The sequence below is a fragment of the Pezoporus occidentalis genome, unplaced genomic scaffold (genome assembly GCF_034315485.1).
Source record: "Pezoporus occidentalis ecotype Australia unplaced genomic scaffold, CSIRO_AGI_Poc_V1 ctg32, whole genome shotgun sequence".
NCBI classification, from domain to species: Eukaryota; Metazoa; Chordata; class Aves; order Psittaciformes; family Psittacidae; genus Pezoporus; species Pezoporus occidentalis.
In genome coordinates this window covers 2,800,613-2,819,076 of record NW_026915158.1, presented here as the reverse complement: position 1 = coordinate 2,819,076, position 18,464 = coordinate 2,800,613, and the positions used below count along the sequence as shown (strand labels likewise).

At 37.3% G+C, this 18,464-nt stretch overlaps 1 protein-coding gene across 5 annotated transcripts in view; it reads left to right on the top strand.

The window, feature by feature from the left end:
* Window positions 1-18,464, top strand: part of HERC2 (HECT and RLD domain containing E3 ubiquitin protein ligase 2) — a 106,795-nt gene that overhangs the window by 17,241 nt on the left and 71,090 nt on the right. For 2 of the 5 annotated variants that reach the window (XM_062628609.1, XM_062628605.1), the window contains exons 4-13: window positions 958-1,095; window positions 3,102-3,176; window positions 10,761-10,980; window positions 12,616-12,716; window positions 13,958-14,114; window positions 14,989-15,099; window positions 15,422-15,593; window positions 16,178-16,351; window positions 17,060-17,248; window positions 17,866-18,017. In XM_062628609.1, the coding sequence (XP_062484593.1) occupies window positions 958-1,095; window positions 3,102-3,176; window positions 10,761-10,980; window positions 12,616-12,716; window positions 13,958-14,114; window positions 14,989-15,099; window positions 15,422-15,593; window positions 16,178-16,351; window positions 17,060-17,248; window positions 17,866-18,017 (1,489 nt within the window). Of the gene's footprint in view, window positions 1-957; window positions 1,096-3,101; window positions 3,177-10,760; window positions 10,981-12,615; window positions 12,717-13,957; window positions 14,115-14,988; window positions 15,100-15,421; window positions 15,594-16,177; window positions 16,352-17,059; window positions 17,249-17,865; window positions 18,018-18,464 lie in introns of those variants that run through there. The other 3 variants (XM_062628607.1, XM_062628608.1, XM_062628610.1) reach the window with 3 other exon arrangements.

Sequence of the window (18,464 nt, the reverse complement as noted above, 5' to 3'; positions counted from 1 at the left end):
ATAGAGTACCAGTCATTTTTACAAGCCTGTTGGAAATGGATCTAAACTCTTCATGGGCAAGTTGCAAATGAGAAATTTTTGGGGATATTTTTAGAAAAGAAGATCAAGGTGAGGAAAGGAGTTTCCATGTTGGCCCTTAATTGCAAGGCAGTCTTGTGCATTGAGCTGATGGGAGGTATGGTTATGGAGATCCATATCCCCAGTATGAATAAGGAGAGACTTCCAGCTGTGTAGTTCTACTGTGCTTAGAAAGTTGGGACTTTTCATGCAGCCCTTGATTACAGAGATAAGTGACTGTGTGTTCTCTCTCTTTATGATAGTAATCTCAAAAATGTTGAAATGATCTTTTGTTGGTTGGGCAGAAAGTGATGGTATTATTTTCTTTACTTGCTGATAATGTTACAGATGTTGAAACTGTTGTAATAAGATGTTAGATAATGTTACAGATATTGAAATATGGCTGCATAAAATTAGTGTAAATGTCAGTATATACCTCCTTGTTTTTGAAATTAAGGCAGTTGCCCTCTTTTTCTGTGTTGGAAATGGAATATGAAAACAAAGAGTGCAGAAATGCAGATAAGTTGAGAACAAAATCTTACTTAAAGTTCATCCTTTGAAAGTGCATCCTTTGTGACACTGTGTATTGCAAATCCTTTGCAAATCTTCCATGATGATATTGATATTAAATGTTCATCCTCCCTTGGAGGTTACAGCAGTGACTTCTGGATTATAAGGTCACTGTCTTATGAAACGTAACATGAGACCTAGCACCTTTGACAGTTAACATGGTAAAATACTACTTCTCCACACCCTGTACTCTTAATGATAGACAATATTGCTGTAAACTTGTGGGCCGAACGTTTCACCTGTACATTTCTAACCTACAACTAAATTCAAGGAGGAACTAGCTTAACTGGTCTTTTTTCTTTTTTTTTTTTTCTTTCTTTTTCTCTTTAGATGATAGTACTGAATGCCAAACTGCATCAAAGAAAGAAGAGCAAAACGACAAAGAAAAGAAAGATGAAGAAGAGGCTCCACTGCCCACTTACAGGGCCAAATCAATTGTTGAGAGTTGGGTTTGGGGCAAACAACCAGGTATTGCAGTTGTTTCAGTTATTCTCACTGAAGCACTATGTATTCTATATAGATCACTACTTTTGTATCATCAAGAAGTAACTGGGTCACGTATACTTGCTGACAGATGCATCTGTTAGTGGAGTAAGTTGGATAAGTAGTTAACTGTGATTGAAGTTAAACATTTACTGTAATTACTTTCAGATTTCATTAGGCTTATGACTTGAGTCAATTTCTACCTTTCATCCTGCTTGAAGGAATGGTACACTGATTTGGAACAAATGCAGTCATATGGTGAAATGTTATGATGTCTTCAGAATATTTCTTTTCAGTTGCTGAGACTAAATTGCTTAGTTTCTGAAGCCTGAATTTTCTGCAAGCAGTAGAGGTTTAATAGGTGATAGATCTTTTTGATTTCATGGTCTGGTAGCTTAGTTTGAGTGAATCATGGGAGGAAGGTTAAAATGGTTAATTCAATTAACTCTTTGTACTGACCTTTGCTGACAGTAGTATCATGTGTGATGGCAGTGGAAAAATGGTTTGTGTTCATGTCTTCATATCTATGAAATACTGATTTTGATACTGAAGCCAGTTGAACTTCATGACTGTTTATTACTGCAGAGCAGCAATTCGTTGTCTGCCATTGTCCGTGTTAGAAATAGCAGAGAAGCTTCACTTCAGTGGTTTGTTTTACAGTTCTGGTGCATGACATTGCTCTATTCAGCTGTTGGCATGTGCAAACTTTGAAGACATCAGTTGTGCCCCTTTTCCTTTCCCTTCACCCAGAACCTCTTGAAGATCCCTGGAAAAAGTATTGTCTCTTCAGTGCCAGAATCTGCATCTGTGTAGCCCCTTTTGCTAGGGAAGCTGTTTGTATCTGTTGAGCCACAGGTCAGCTGCCAGTCTTCTGTCCTCTGCTCTGTGCCAGCCAGCTTGCTCCCTTTTCTTAAGGACAGGAGGACAGATGGGCTTGCTGTCACTCTAGACAGAATTTTGCAGCGTAGGAAGAATGAAAAGAATTGCCATTACAGTGGCAGGAGGAGTGAGAATTGAATATGTTGAAGAGATGTAAGCTGAAGGTCACTTTGTTTTGTGTTTTTATTCAGTGTTTGTTGCTGAAGAGTAAAATAAATCTAACAAATATAAATCTAAATGGTGAGTATCTTACCAAATTTCTTCCAGCTGACCAAGATGCTGGGGACAGGAGCTGGCTTTTAAGCTCACCCTTCAATTATTTCTTAAAAATTGAAAAAACAGTTTTATAAAAAAAAAAAAAAGATGTATGTGTGTTTGAAGTTTTCAAAAGAAATAACTTATTCCCTTGTGTTTATTTTTAATGCCTATATATAGTGTGGTTTATTAGTGCACAAATAGATAATTATTATAGAAATAACTTATAAAGACTTTGTCTAATAGATTTGTATTCCTTGGTCCTCATTACCATTTCTTCTTGAAGTTTGCATCACCTAGCTGTGACATATGAATCCTTAACACTATGAACACACAGTTTATTTATAGAAATGTTACAGGTATCTTTTGTACATGATTGTAAGTAACTTTTGTATTTGTCAGAGAGATGGCTAACAGTTGCTATTGAGCCACTTTAGCTTTTGTGGCTTGGTAATTAATTAAAGATAAATACAGGTAATCAATTTGGATACTTGACATGTTTCATAATATGTGGAAAACAGTTTTAAGCTTTTCTTTTGTCATCCTACATAAAAATAAAATGAACCTTTGAACATTTGCCTGTCAAAAGCAGGAAGGAAATTTTGAAAAGAATTGTTTCTTAAATATATTGCTGCTGATCAAGTAAGAATTAAAGACTTACTCTGTTTTCATTAGTGTTTTACATATCTTTACAAGTAAGGTATAATTTGGAGTTATTTTATAAAAAGAACTGAAGAGATGTCTGAAGTCTGTGCTTCAGGTCAATTCCCTGAACTATTTCTACAGTTTTAATGATTTACAGTCTTACATTGTGAGATTAGTGTGTAGATATTAGACAGTATGTATTTATGTTTTAGAAGTGCTGCAATACAATCTTACTTTGCCAAGAAGTGTGGAGGACCATGCTCTTGAACTTCAGCAGGCTAATCCAGGTCAGTGGGTCTTGTGACATCCCTACCCCATGAGGGCTGAGAGATTTTGAGATCACACACAAAAACCTGTTCATGAAATTGTTGAATTGTGCTGTGAAGCAGTACTTTTTGTCCCCCTTCCTGAGCCCTGTGCTTGTTTTTTGTCATCCTGGCAGGGGAGGAAAATGCTTTCCTTTAATTCTGATTTATGCTGAGATCACTGCTCTCCCATAACAGAGCAAAGAGGTCATAGTTTTTTTTGGGTTGTTTTTTTTTTTGAATGGTCTTAGGCCAAGTGCTGTAAAATTGCGTTAAGTAGTAATAAATACATTGGTAAGTTATTATATGGCTTTAAGTTGGTTTTCTTTTTTCTTGCATCTTAGTGTTCATCCATTTCTTATTCAGCTCTTAACCATCAGCGTTGAACTATTCAGGCATTATTTTTGACATTAATGGTGCTTTAAAACATCTTCCCCTATCCTGTTCCTGCCAAGTTAGGTGCTCATTAGCCATTTCTTCTGATTCTTCACAAAAATTTTGGTTTACTACTTTCAGCAGTTTTCTTTTCTGAAAATGTTTGGCTTTAGCATCTTACATGATCTTGAGAGAAGTCTGGGTATTCAACCATGGATATGGGGAGACGAGAAGAAGAGGAAACTCCTAAAGCAGTTGTACAAAATGTACAGAAAATAGAGCAGTACTTAACTTGCATTTCTTAGTCATCATATGCTTAAGGTTGGCTCTATTGAGTCAAACCAAAAGTCTAACCCACATTGCTGTTGCTGTCGGGAATGTCTTGACTGCAACAGCATAAATAGCAGTAGACAAGTGGATAGTTGCGTTCTGTGTTTATGGTACATTATTTGTAGCATATAGACTTGAGCCAGAGGTGGTGGTATGGGGGAATAAGAATGTGCGCTTAGATCCCCTCCCCTTTTATTTTGCTGAAGCATATGTGTGCTTAGCGTAACTTAACAGGCTTTAATAATTTCTGATGTTGATTTTTTTTTTTTTTCCATTAATCTGTCTAATCCCTTTTTAAACTTGCTAAATTTTAGCATCCACAGATGTATGTAGCAAGGAGCTTTGTAATTCAACTGCTTGTTACGTGAATATTATCTCCTCCTAGTCCTTGACTTGATACTGGCATCTGTTGGTTTCACCTAATGCTCTGTTCTGATGCTGGAAGAGGCACTGAGTGCTTGTTCTGTACTTGTCTTCCCCAGCACCGGTGGGGTGTTTTTTTTGTGTTTTAAGAATTCTGTCATAATCAGCTCCCAGTTGTCTTTTCCTCACTGAAAATCTTACCTCATTAAACTTCTTTGCATACAGAAGGTTTTGTAAACACTTGTTTCTTCCCCCCCCCCCCACCTCCCCCCCCTGTTTTCTGCCAGGGAAGGTAAGGTGGGCTGGGAACTAGTGGTTGCACAATTGAAAGCAGTGAAAAAGACTGGTTTTAATATCCTTTATGGTGACATTTCCTATTTTAATAAAAATTCTTGATCAATACTTTTAAAATATAGTTTTGGAAGGGCTAATAAGAGAATGGTTTAGTCAAAGGATGCTGTCTGTTTTGCATTTTCCTTCTCAGAACTCCTTCATCCTTGTGTTTTTCTTTTACTTTCTTGCCACTTGGAACAGATTTTAACTTGCCTCTTACCCTGCCCCCAACTTGAAAGCTGTTGTCCAGCTCCAAGTATCTGTTTGGCTGCTGTTTATGTTCTTAAGAGGTATGTGTATGTGTGTATTTTTACACACAAACACGGGTCTCCTTTCTTGTTATTTCTTTCTATGCATGGGTATTTGAGCATCAACTTAAGTATTGCTCATGATACAAAACTTAGAAAGTTAAGTACTCAGCCACATAGTGAGATGCATTCCGAATGTGCGTGTAACTATTCATTACTGCTCCTGCTGAATACTAATAAGGTGAGGTCTGCTGTTGCTCATCTTTTGAATAGGGGAGCAGACAGAAGGAAGCTGAAAGCTAAATGCCCTTTAGGAATTACATTCTCTGGGTTTAAAATAATTTTTGGATCATATTTAGCCTTGTTTCTGAAGAAAATTGTGTGTATGTGATTATATTTTTGCCTTTCCCTCTGACTTAGGAATCCAGTCATTCTGTGGCAATGGCTTTTGCAGGGTCATTAAACGACTGTTAAGGCAAGCCGATTTCATCCTCTGTCTACTCTATGTACAGTGGAAATGACATGTAGTAGAAGGGGAAAGAAGAGACAAAATATAATAATCTCTAGGAAATTCGAGCACCTTAGTTATGCTGCTGGCAGGAATGTGTGCTCATTATAACAGTAGATTCTTGCCAAATTCTGTTTCATATGTTTTTTGATTTTTGAAGTCTGAAATCTCCCCACACTGCAACATCCCTATTTGCTTTTAATAAAGCTTGTGACTCAACCGAAGTTCTTGAAACTTTTCAGTTTGGTATTGGCATTTTTAAGGCCCTTAATTTACCAGTTACAAGCCTGTGCTGTTCCCTGCAAGGGCTGATGGAGTAAGTGTGAAGAAACCATTAAGTGTGGGCTGATTTTGGGTTTGTGTGGTTTTGTGGTTGTGGTTTTTTTTTGTTTTGTTTTTGAGCTGCTAAGTAAGACAGGAGCAAATGTGCTGTTGGACAGTCTACTTGTCTTAGACTCATGTCAGGTTGGTGTTCTGGCTGTGGCTGAGATGGTTTAAGAAGCTACTGTCTTCAGCTACTTGTTTTGTCCCCCAGTTTTGCTGGCTTACCTAAATAACATGTCACTTCTTTACTCTGTCAGATGACCTGGGTTAAACACTACTGGTATTTTTCCTTCTAATGCAGAGACCTTCTGGCAGGGTGAATTAAGAAGTGAAGACGTGTAGTTATTTTAGTTGCTGAGGGGAGGGAGAGATGTGATAAATTACAACAGAAGATGTTAAAACCCTTCCGTATCTCTATTGCAGCCAGAAACATGTCTGACTGTAGTTGTCAATTAACAAGTATTCTGCTAATGTTAGTTTGAGAATTTAAACTTTTATGGTACGACTTCAATGCTTACGTTCTAGGTATGGATTAAGTAAATAATCTGGCTCCACCCTTTGTAAAATAACTGACAAAGCAAAGCATTGCAAGGGATGGTTAGCACCAGGGCCTGGCATAGTGGCGTATGAATGGTTTTGTGCAAAGGGTTCCCTGTAACCTTCTCAGATGAAATTTGAATCGTTACTATTAATAAGCTATTCTCTCAGAGTGTTTAGCTCATCGGTAGTGTTGTTCAGACTTGAGGGTTTATTGAAGTCAATTTCACTTGGTTGATTCCCAGATATATTTAAATCTTTCTAAAGATGAACTGAATTTTTGTAAAGATAATTTTACTTGTGGAATAAGAGAAGATTTAAAGTGGGAAAATGTGTAGATACATCTCATTTAAAAATAGTATTTCTTTTAATAAATCAAGACAGTCCTTGGTTCAATTTTGGAACGTCCTGAGTTATAGGACTACTATAACTTGTTCCAGCCTTTACTGTGCTTTGCCTATAAGCTTTCTTTTACATTTTTGAAATACTAAAGAAGTATGTATAAAATATATGAGTGGAATAATTTAATTTTGGTGGAAAGCTTTCCTAAAGTTGTAGCCATTTGAGATAGTGAAGGCAAGGTGAGAAGGGGGAAAGAAAAGATTTTTATTATAACTAAATTCATTAAAATAAAGTTTGTGGTTCATGCAGGTTATTTTTATATGGTTTGAATCTTATAGACGGTAAATGATATTTTCCATTAGAAAAAATATTTTTGCATGCATTTGTTAAGAAAACAGTATATTGTAAGGAACAGTTCTTAATATTGCTAGTTTCTGAATATAAAAATTGTGATTTTTAGGGCCAGTCACTTGAAAATTGAGCTCTTTTTAGCCCTTTTTCCTCATAAAAAGTGGAGACAGTTTTGGTATTGTCTTAATTTGACTTTATTTGTTGATGGTGACTTGATTGACAGGAAAGCAAAGTAGCTTGCTTTTGAAATCATTTACTTTAGAAAGTGCTATTGTGAAGTTTTGTTTAGTTTAGTGAAGCATTCCATAGTTTGTGAAACTACAGATTTTTGTATTAAAACACAATTGAATCTTTGAGGTATTTGGAACCCACAATAATGTTAATTTTTTTGTCAGATGAGCAAGTTGTCCTATCAGATCATTTGAGTATGGTGTTATCTTACAGGCTATCCTGTGTATGTTGCTGAAACTTTAGGAATTAATATTTAGGTGCTGCTATGAAACTGTTTTTTTTGTTTGTTGGTTTTTTTTTTTTTTTCCTGCAGAGACACAATATTGTGTGTGTGTAAGACGGCCAGCTTTCAACTGGTGCTGCATGGTGTGTGCACATTCTATGTGCTTCTGTAGGATTCTGTTTTCTAAGCAGTCAGAGTTCTTGACAGTGGTTTGTGTCACCTATTGTGTCAGAAAGGTTGGAATGCTAATACTGGCAGTCCTGTGGCTGATCCGAAGTGATTTGAATGTAGTTATAGACTTCTAGCGAAAGTTCCCTGTAAAGTAATTGCTGGAGAATCGTAGGTGGGCTCTGTCTGTCCCAAGTGTTTCTTTCTAGTAGTCCCCATAACGTGTTTAATAAGTGTGTTATTTTGAAATGAAGGACTTTTCCATCTAATTCTTCAACTCTTAGAAATAAATTTAGAGCATGTCCACATTTAGATTAGTTACCAGCTAGAAAGGGATGATGAATGCTGTGGCTCTGTGTTACCTTATAGACTGTGCTGAGTCTGGCACCTAGGGCTTGATTTCTTTAGCACCAAGCATAGACTCTCTCCCTCAAACATAAGTGTTAAATTGCCTTGTGTTCCCCCCCCCCCCCCCCCGATTTTTTCATTTTTTGTATAGATAGTGAAAAAATAGACCATAATGAATATGCAGAAGGAAATCACTTGCCAAAAAGAACAATGTTAAGTCTCTTTGTAAAGCAGAAAGTATGATCATTTCTTACTTCATTGTATCCTCTTGGTACTTACAGGTTGATAGGGCTTTCGTGTTCAGGGAGGGAAGAAAAAAACCCCTGTTTTTTATTTCTTCTGTTGATTTGTTGGGAGTGATCATGAAACTGCCATGTCATGTTCTTGGTATGTTCTGCTATGATACCCTGAGGTACAAGATTTTTTTTCTTTTTGCATTTTTGCTTAGAAAGTAAAGGTTATGGCACACCTAAGATAAGAGCAGCAGCCTGAGAGCATGTAGTTTGTATTTTGTAGGAGCTTTTACTTTAGTATTCTGAGTAATGCTGACACTTCACAATTCAGCTTTTTCCCTCAAAATGGTGCTATTTAATGAAACAAAATTTTAGGTGGATCAACCTGGAGGTATACTGGAACTTCAGTTACTTCTTTCAAAAAATGTCACTCCTATGGGCTGAGATAAGAACAGTCAGTAACTAAGGTATAACACAAACCACTACTGCTACCACCACCAATAATAATGATAAATAACAAGGGAAGAGAATATAACTGCTCACCACCCACCAACCGATACCCGGGTGGATCCGAGCAGTGATCTAGCCTTTGTGGGTAACTGCCCCCAGTTTATATACTGGGCATGATGACATGCCAAGTGCAAGGTCTTACACCTGGGTTGGAGGAAACCCAGGCACAGCTACAGGTTGGATAGAGAAGAGATTCAGAGCAGCCCTGTGAAGAAGGACTTAAGGGTGCTGGTCGATGAGAAACTTAACATGAGCTGGCTTCAGTGTGTGCTCACAGCCTAGGAAGGCAACCATATCCTGGGCTGCATCAAAAAGAGTGTGACCAGCAGGTGGAAGGAGGTGATCCTGCCCCTCTACTCCGCTCTCATGAGACCTCACTTGGAGTATTGTGTGCAGTTCTGGTGTCATCAACATAAAAAGGACATGGAACTGTTGGAGCAAGTCAAGAGGAGGGCCACGAGGACGATCAGGGGACTGGAGCATCTCCTGTATGAAGATAGAAAGTTGGAGCTGTTCAGCCTGGAGAAGAGAAGGCTGCGTGGAGACCTCATAGCAGCCTTCCAGTATCTGACGAGGGCCTATAGGGATGCTGGGGAGGGACTCTTCATTAGAGGCTGTAGTGACAGGACAAGGGGTAACGGGTTAAAACTTAAACAGGGGATGTTTAGATTGGATATAAGGAAGAAATTCTTTCTTGTTAGGGTGGTGAGGCACTGGAATGGGTTTCCCAGGGAGCTTGTGAATGCTCCGTCCATGGTGGTGCTCAAGGCCAGGTTGAACAGAGCCTTGGGTGAGATGGTTTAGTGTGAGGTGTCCCTGCTCACAGCAGGGGGTTTGGAACTAGATGGTCTTAAGGTAATTTCCAGCCCTAACTATTCTATGATTCTATGATGTGCTGTGGTATGGAATACCCCTTTGGCTGGTTTGAGTCAGGTGTCCTGTCTCTGCTTCCTTCTGGTTTCCCCTCCTCCCTGGCAGAGCATGAGACTCAAAAACTCCTTAGTCAGAGTAAACATTACTTAGCAAGAACTGATGCAGTCATCCTTTAAACCTTCTGAGTAGACTTCTATGTGGCCATAATGTTAAGGGACATTATAAAAGCCAAATCAAACATGTTTTTGGCAAGCATCTGTTTTATTTATGGGTTACTTTACATTGTGATTTGAAGTAGCTGTATGTATGTAACTTGTTGATTTTTTTGACTGTGCTATAGAGTTCTGTAGGGAATTTTGTAGGGCTTTTATACTAAGGACCTCATAGTTAGGTGAAAAGATGTAAATTGCCTCAGGGAAAATAATCTAACATATTATGAAATGGTGAAATGTGAATAGCAATGTGGAAAACAGGCTGGGGTGATGGTTGACAACAAACTAAGTGGCTGTGCAGTGCAATCCAGTGGCAGAGAAGGCCGTTTGAATTTTCTGCTGGATATGCAGAGGTGCGTTGCATAGTAGGGACAAAACTTTGAAACACTTAATAAAGGTAAAGTTGTTAGAGAGAATGTAAAAGTAACTGATTTCCAGACTTGTTTTAAAATCTGTATGTTGAGCTATTGACTGCTTTTTCTGGTTAGTGAAGAATTAATTCTCTAGCGTTGGAACATAAGTCAGATCTTTTATTTGCTAATAGCATTTGCAAGCATCTTAAATTTATGACATTATTTGTTTCAGAAACTTAGCAGCTCTTGGCAATGATCCTAGAGCTTCTTAGAGTAGTTTTATAACTTCTGAGCAACTTAAGATAATGTGTATCAGTGCAAAATGAAAGCATATCCTTGTGAGGACTTGCGAAGTTGTTGCCTGCACTTAAGAGAAGTCTGACTCCGAGGTTGGATGATGATAAGAATTTTTTTTTTTGAAACTCGTAAGTATTTCCTGTGACATTTTAATTGTAGACAAGAAATATGAGGGTTCTGATGTGTTTTGATTATAACCTTTGTGTAAACACTTGTTAAATGTGATTGTGATTATTAAATACTGTGGATTAGAAATGTGCACATTAAATATGGAGGCAGGGAGTTTCACTGGATTCTGAAGTTCAGACTTTTGGTTGGTTCGCAGTTTTCAATTTGTCTTGATTTTTTCATGATACTATATATAACAAAGATAAACCCAGAAAATAATATCTGTCTTTGATTCTCAGATGTGAATGAGTTGAAGGAGTGCCTTCAGGTACTAGTGAAGGAACAACAAACTCTGGCCACACAAACAGCTACAACAGCTCTTTCAGCTATGAGAATAAAGCAGAGGCTGGTTATCCTGGAACGATATTTCATTGCATTGAACAGAGCAGTTCTTCAGGAGAATGTCAAAGTTAAGTGGAAAAGCAGTAGTATTCCTCTGCCTTCTGCGGATAAGAAAAGGTAATGACACAGGCATGAACAAGTTAATACATTAAGGAAAGTTATAGAAAGGTTATCAACCTGTGTGTGAGAGCTTAATGTGATTTATTCCTCCTTGTGAAACATTAGCAGTAAAGAAACTCGTCTTATTTCTTAAGGTGGTTTTATGTGCTGTCACCTGCTGCATGGTTTTACTCTTCAGCTCATGCTCGCTTATAGTGTCTCTGTTCATACTAGTGTTTTTTTATTATAATACATCGCTGTAGATATTATTCTTTGAGCTATAAGTATACTTTTATTGAGGTATTACTTTTGTTCTACTCAAAAAGTATGGAGAGGCTTATTTCAGAAATGATGCTGATGGAGGTTACTTAGTTCTAATAACATTAATACATTTTTGTCAATATTCGTTCAGTTAAGGCATATAATAAATTTAAAAATACAAATGCATGAAAGTTGAGCATAGTTTTTTGTGAGCTTGGGTGAGAGACTGTTTCAAGAGAACTAACTGAATAAGAAATCGTCTGATAGCTTATTGACCTAAAAATAGAAAAATCTGTCAGATGAGGCATTAGGAATGCTATTCAGTAGCTGAACAAGGTTGCTATCTGACAGAATAAGCAGTTCAGCCTGGGAAATTTTTGTGCTTGTCTCTAGCTTCTAAAAGGAAAGGAGACAAGACATTAATATCATGATTAGTTATTATGTGTTTGAATTTCTGACAATGATATTTTTCCCCTCAATAATCTGTTATCTGGCTTTTATTTTTTTGTTTAGCTTGATTAGTATATTTAAGTTATCAGATTGCTAAAAATGCCAGTTTAACATTTTTCTCTCTTGAAAAAGTCTTAAGCAGTTCACTTTCTTTTGATGTGAGATCAAAAAACCAGAATTGTTGGTGTCCTTCTGAGAGGGAGCAGTAGGGAATCTCCTGTCATTAAGTACAAAGGAATGCTTGCTTAAATTAATGGGATTGTTAGCATGAAAAGTTCAGAGAAATGTATGTGAGCCCAGTGGGTATTAATGAAAGTTCAAGCTATCTCTTCCTTACACACACCAATACAGAAGCTGCAAAGAGAGATTAATAACATTGACACTTGAATGGAAAGATAAGAAATGACAAAATTGATGGAATTAATTATTAGTAATTGAAGCTTCATAAAGAAATAGCCTATAAGCATAATCTGTGCAGTCCAAATTATCTAGAAATACAAACTTCCTGAGTAGATAATGAGTACATGAAGTAGATAATGAGTAGATACCTGAGTAGATAATGAGTACATCTTATGTCTTTGTATCTTAAATATATGATCGTAATTTCACCCTGGAGAACTATAGGCATCTTTCTGATGCCAGTCAATTATGCCAGTCTAGTTTATTGTTTCTCTGGAGCTTTTTAATGTTGGGGATTGAACTGGTTGTTCTTTCAGGCAGCTGAAGTTAAGGCTTTGTTGTTGACATCTCGATGTTGACCACCTTCATTCTCAAGATACAATTACGTTTCTTTACAAATGAAAATTGTGTAATTATATATGCATGCATACAGCTAAATTGTAAAATTGTTGAATATACAAATTATACAAATAACTACTAATATAAATATATATTATTATAATATAAATTACACTAAGCCAGTGTATATATAATTTTATTTAGCCCGAGACCTGTAGGCAAAGGTGTAGAAGGACTTGCACGAGTCGGATCCCGAGCAGCACTTTCATTTGCATTTGCGTTCCTTCGTAGAGCCTGGAGGTCAGGTAGGTCTACTTTATAGCTTATTGCATGTATTTTTCATTAGAAGACAGATGATTCATTAAAGCATCTGTGTCTATTAGGTATTTGCATGGAACTATACATTTGTAAATAGATTTGCATAATTGTGTCTTATGTTTATGTAGTACTATGCCAAGCAATACTGTTGCTCATCTAAGCCATCCAAGCCACTATCCAGGGCTGTTTTGTGCTAGGAGCCTTTTATGCTTACGAAGGCAAATTGGTATTTCGTTAAGAGAATATATGTTTTAATGCCAGGTACTTGACAGTGATTGTCAAATTGCAGAGGTTGGCAGAATTGTCACGTGTCACTTTATACTGTCTGCTTGTCTGATGGCAGAATGTTTGTCTGAACAAACACTGTTTGTTCAGATGGCAGCGCATTCTTTGTCCAGCCAGCCCTAGTTCCTCTTCTGATTTCCTCAGCAGATGCGTAGTGGAATGAGCTGGTTTAAGAGTTGTCATCTTTTTGAATGTTTTTTGTGAAGCAGATAGCTGTTCAGAAATCTTGCAGTTGAAATGTTTGTGTGAAATTTGAGAACTTTGTACATATTATTAAGGAACATGTATGCTTGACATAAAAAAAAAAATCCACAAAACATTCTATACAAAAAATTGCGTAACTTGTTGTGGTGGTTTAAACCCAGCCAGACAGCTTGTTCACTCACTTCCCCCCCTTCTTGCCCTCCCCCTACTCCCAGAGGGATGGAGAGGAGAATCGAAAAGAATGCACTCCCACACATTGAGATAAGAACAGTTTAGTAACTAAGGTATAACACAAATCACTACTGCTACCACCAATAATAATAATGATAAAGGAAATAACAAGGGAAGAGAATACATCACCTCACCACCAGCCAGCTGCTAACTTACTCCCCCCAGCCCAACCAAGCACTGACCCATACCTCCTCCAACCCTGCAGACTCCCAGCCCTTCCGGGTAACTCCCAGTTACACCCTGGGCATGACGTGCTGTGGTATGGAATACCTCTTTGGTCAGTTTGGGTCAGGTGTCATGTCTCTGCTTCCTCCTGGCTTCCCCTCCTCCTTGGCAGAGCATGAGACTCACAAAGTCCTTGGCCAAACCAAAACAGCTCTGTTCCCAGGCCAAAAGTCAAAACACAGCACGGCACCAGCTACCAAGAAGGAGAAAAATGACTGCTACTGCTGAACCCAGGACACATGGGTGTTACGGGAGATGTAACTAATATTACTGTGTTCCACAGGTGAAGATGCAGACCTGTGCAGTGAATTGCTACAGGAATCACTTGATGCACTACGAGCTTTACCGGAGGCATCCCTTTTTGATGAAGGGACTGTATCTTCTGTATGGCTGGAAGTGGTGGAAAGAGCTACTAAATTCCTAAGGTCTGTTGTGACTGGGTAAGTTTCTTTGTTTTGAGCGTTGCTGAAGTAGCTGTTAAATGGCAGACTTGTATCTCGTAGCAGCTGATGGTATAAGCTTAATAATTGATGTAAAATTAAAAAGATGGCTTTTGCTTTTGCTCATACATGAACTATGGAAATTATGTTCTTTAAGTATGATTTTAATTCATAGACTCATGGAGTGGTTAGGGTTGGAAAGGACCTTAAGATCACTGGGTTCTAGCCCCCCTGGCATGGGCAGGGACACTTCACGCTAGACCATGTCACCCAAAGCTTCACCTGTTTAAGGAAAACAAGAATTTGAATATTCTGAATCACTGCATGTAGACTTAACTGAAAAATAACATTCCATTAGTGTAAACTCTATTGGCATGTAGAATTCTTTGGTAATACAGTATATGTGTACACTTAATTGTTCCTTTCTAGTATACTCAAATAATGCAGACTTCTATGCATGTGAGGGGGAAAAAACATTCCTATTGGACTTAGAGCACTTCCCTGCTCTTTCCCTGTTATTTGAGGAAGCTTGAAGTTACATTTTTACAATAGCTGCCAGAAATTGTCTTTTGAATACTGGAACTACATTCTTTATGATATCCACTATAAGGATATTTTTATTTCACCTGTGAAAAAGTTTTTCATGTTTTCAACATGATTAATAGAGCCACTATATTAATTATTAATTAATAGAGATCAATCCACAATTGATCTTGTGTGGAATGTGTCAGCTTTTCTTCACACCTGCTTTCATCACCAGTTTTATATTTTTCTGGAAGTTTAGTGGTTCTTAGTGTGTTGTAGATGATTTTGGTAGGTAACCATGTATTGCTTCCAATCACTTCTTACTGAACACATACTGTTTGACTTCTAGAGATGTACATGGAGCTCCTAGTACCAAAGGGCCAGGAAACATTCCGTTACAAGACCAGCACTTGGCACTTGCCATACTGCTAGAACTGGCAGTGCAGAGGGGTACATTAAGGTGAGAAACACTCTGTTTTTTAAACATCACTGTCTATTGGAATGGCCTGAGCAGTGCCTGTTTTCAGTTTTCATGGGTTTGGGATTAATGTAATAATTATGGTTCAAAGCATATGAACTTTTTCAATAATGCAGTGGTGGTCAAGATCTTATGTTAGCTAGGTTGCAAAATCCCATTTTTGCTATATTGATAATCTGTTTAAAAAGGAAAGCCGTGATGTCTGTTTTTGCTGAGCTTCAAAATGTGGAAAGTGAATAGTATGGATAACCAAAAAAATGTTTAGAAATGCTTATTAATAAAAGATGTGAACTTCCTCTTTCAGCCAAATGTTGTCAGCAGTTATGTTGTTGCTTCAACTTTGGGATAATGGAACAAGGGAAACGGACAATGAACGATCTGCACAGGGAACAAGTGCACCCCTTCTACCTTTGCTACAGAGATTTCAAAGTATAATATGTAATAAAGACGTGCCCAATACTGAGGAAGAGATTCAGGTACTTGCCCTTTCTAAATAATCTGAGGATATTATGTTGGTATCAAATTTATTTTGGCTGGCTAAAACAATTTTAAAATTATATGAACAAAGTTGGCAGTAGTGTTTTCCATGTAAGATGTGTATACACCACTGTTGTTTGGTTTTCATGCGTACGTTTTGAGTTTCTTGAGGTAGGAGGATGAATGTTGTAGTATAATTAGAGGTAAATGTTGTGTTTCAGAGTTAATGATTTTGTGTTAATTAACTTGGATATATAGCCAGTTAACTTTTTTGCATACTCATTTAGTTGTGTTTGAAGTTAATTGAACTGTGACTCCTGGTGAATATTATTGAGGTTGATAAAACATAGTAAACCAGTTTCATTATGCTTGTAGGTTTCTGTTAGGTTCACAATCTGACTATATTTTCAATATATATGTTTGGAATTTTCCTCTACTGCAAGCTAAAGATGTGCAGAGTTAACTTGTTTTTTCTTAAGCTTGTGCAGATACTCAGCATGGGTAAAACATATTGTCTATCTGTATTTGTAGTGTCATCAAGGTACCTTGAGGGTTCTTCTGACTGCTCATTTTTCTCCTCTAGATCCTGACTTTCCCTCTGAGTCCAAATGAAAGTTTTCTGAGGTATCTGACTTTACCACAGGATAATGAGCTAGCTATTGATCTGAGACAAACAGCTGTTGTGATCATGGCCCATTTAGATCGCCTAGCCACTCCATGTATGCCTCCACAGTGCAGCTCTCCTACATCTCATAAGGTAACTGTTTGCAATGTCAAAGTTTGTAAGATATTTTTCCTAAAAGTGTAGCTGATTTTCAGTTTTGAAGGAAAACAACTCCTAGGAGTCTTCAGATTTCCTTTTAATTTTTACAGAGTAACCTTGAGTTGCCTATATTTGTCTTACTTGGGTATCTTTTATTATATCAGTGTTCTTTCAGTCAGACTTGGAATATAATTCTATGATTTGTGAACCATCCTTTCTTATGACAACACTGTGGCTAATTCTGCCATATTTTGGGCTGTTCTGTGTGTTTATCAGAGTAAACGGTCAAGACCAGACTTTATAAATGTTGGGGGTGTGATGTATTAAAAAAAAAAAAAAAAAGAAAAGGTAACTGTTAAGCTTCCCAACTTTGAAAACCTCTGAACTGCTGTTGTGATCATGGCCCATTTAGATCGCCTAGCCACTCCATGTATGCCTCCACAGTGCAGCTCTCCTACATCTCATAAGCACTGTAGATATTTATAGCTTATTCAGTACGGGACTGAATAAACTGAATATGATGCATACAAGCCTTTATTTTTGACATCTTTTAATAGATAAGCTTTATTGACTAATGGCAGTAACGGCTATCACAGGTTTGAGTATGTTTGACATAAAAAGCTTTAAAAAATAATCTACTCTATGCATTTTATTAAGTTGTGTATTTCAAAATTAGTACTTACAGAATTTCTTATTTTCTAGGGATCTCTGCAAGAGGTCATCGCTTGGGGTTTAATAGGTTGGAAATACTATGCTAATGTGAGTGGTCCAATTCAGTGTGAAGGACTTGCCAATCTTGGTGTCGTGCAGGTTGCCTGTGCAGAGAAACGTTTTCTAATACTGTCTAGAAATGGAAGAGTTTATACACAAGCATACAACAGTGATACTCTGGTGAGAGTTTTTTTTACATGCGTTCAAAAATGTGTTCCTTTTCTGTATTACTTCATAGCATAAGTCTGCTCCTTTAGCTGTTTACAGTTTCTTGGAAGAATAGATAGAGATGCATGATTTTTGTGAGCTTTTGGGACATTGTATTTGAACTTTCAGAAATAGTGGTTTTGATATTTTTGTATTGATTTGATGAAATGCGTCTGTTTTTGTAATTTTTATCAGGCTAGAGGTTATGAATACAATGATAATCACTTTCGTTGATACACTTGCCTTGATAACTTCAGAAATTGGCAGATGTGAAATGGGTTTTACTTCAGTGATGTAACACTGTGCCCAAACTGTGTAGTTATAGAAACACTTGTAAACTAAGATTTTCCCGTAAGATTAACACCATTCTCATGTATACTGAAGACCTGATAAGAATGGGAACAAAATAACTTCAAAGAATTGTTCCTGCCAGGTTGAATAGTAGATTTGACCTTTTTTTTCCTTATACCTTTTGCTTCATTAATTTGAGTGCAAGTTTTGATAAAGGAAAGTTATTCCTAGTTATTCTAGACAAGTGATGGAAAATATAAGCATTTTTTGTAAGTGTTTTGCTTTTGTTTGGTTCACAGGGACCACAGCTGGTGCAGAGTCTAGCTTCCAGAAATATTGTGAAGATAGCAGCACATTCAGATGGACATCACTATCTTGCTTTGTCAGCAAATGGTGAAGTTTTCTCCTGGGGCTGTGGAGATGGTGGAAGACTAGGCCATGGAGATACAGTGTATGTAATAAAAATAATCATAGCAGTTATTTCCCAGTGTTCTGAATTCATAATAAAAACTGTTCTGTGAAGAAGCACGTCCATTATTTGACAGCAGTCTCTGCTATTGAACAGAAGTTGTATTCTCCCTGCATTTTTTTCTTTGCCTGTGATATTCCTGGTTCTGTATTAATGCTGCTTTCTTGAGATACTTGTAGATAGAGGGTGTAGTAGTGGTTGCACTGTTATTAGGTCCTTTAATTATGGTTTTATGAATCCACAGCACATTTTCTCTAGAAACATTGACTCAAATGTCAAGAGTGGGGTCATAAGTTCCTGTGCAGTCATGTTGCATATAGTTTTTTTCCCTTGTGTTAAACAGTAATGTTACTGTCCTACTTCTGTGTAGGAGCAGTCTTCTACATGGGTATTCTGTGAGGGTTGTACATTAATGTATTTTAGAGTTTT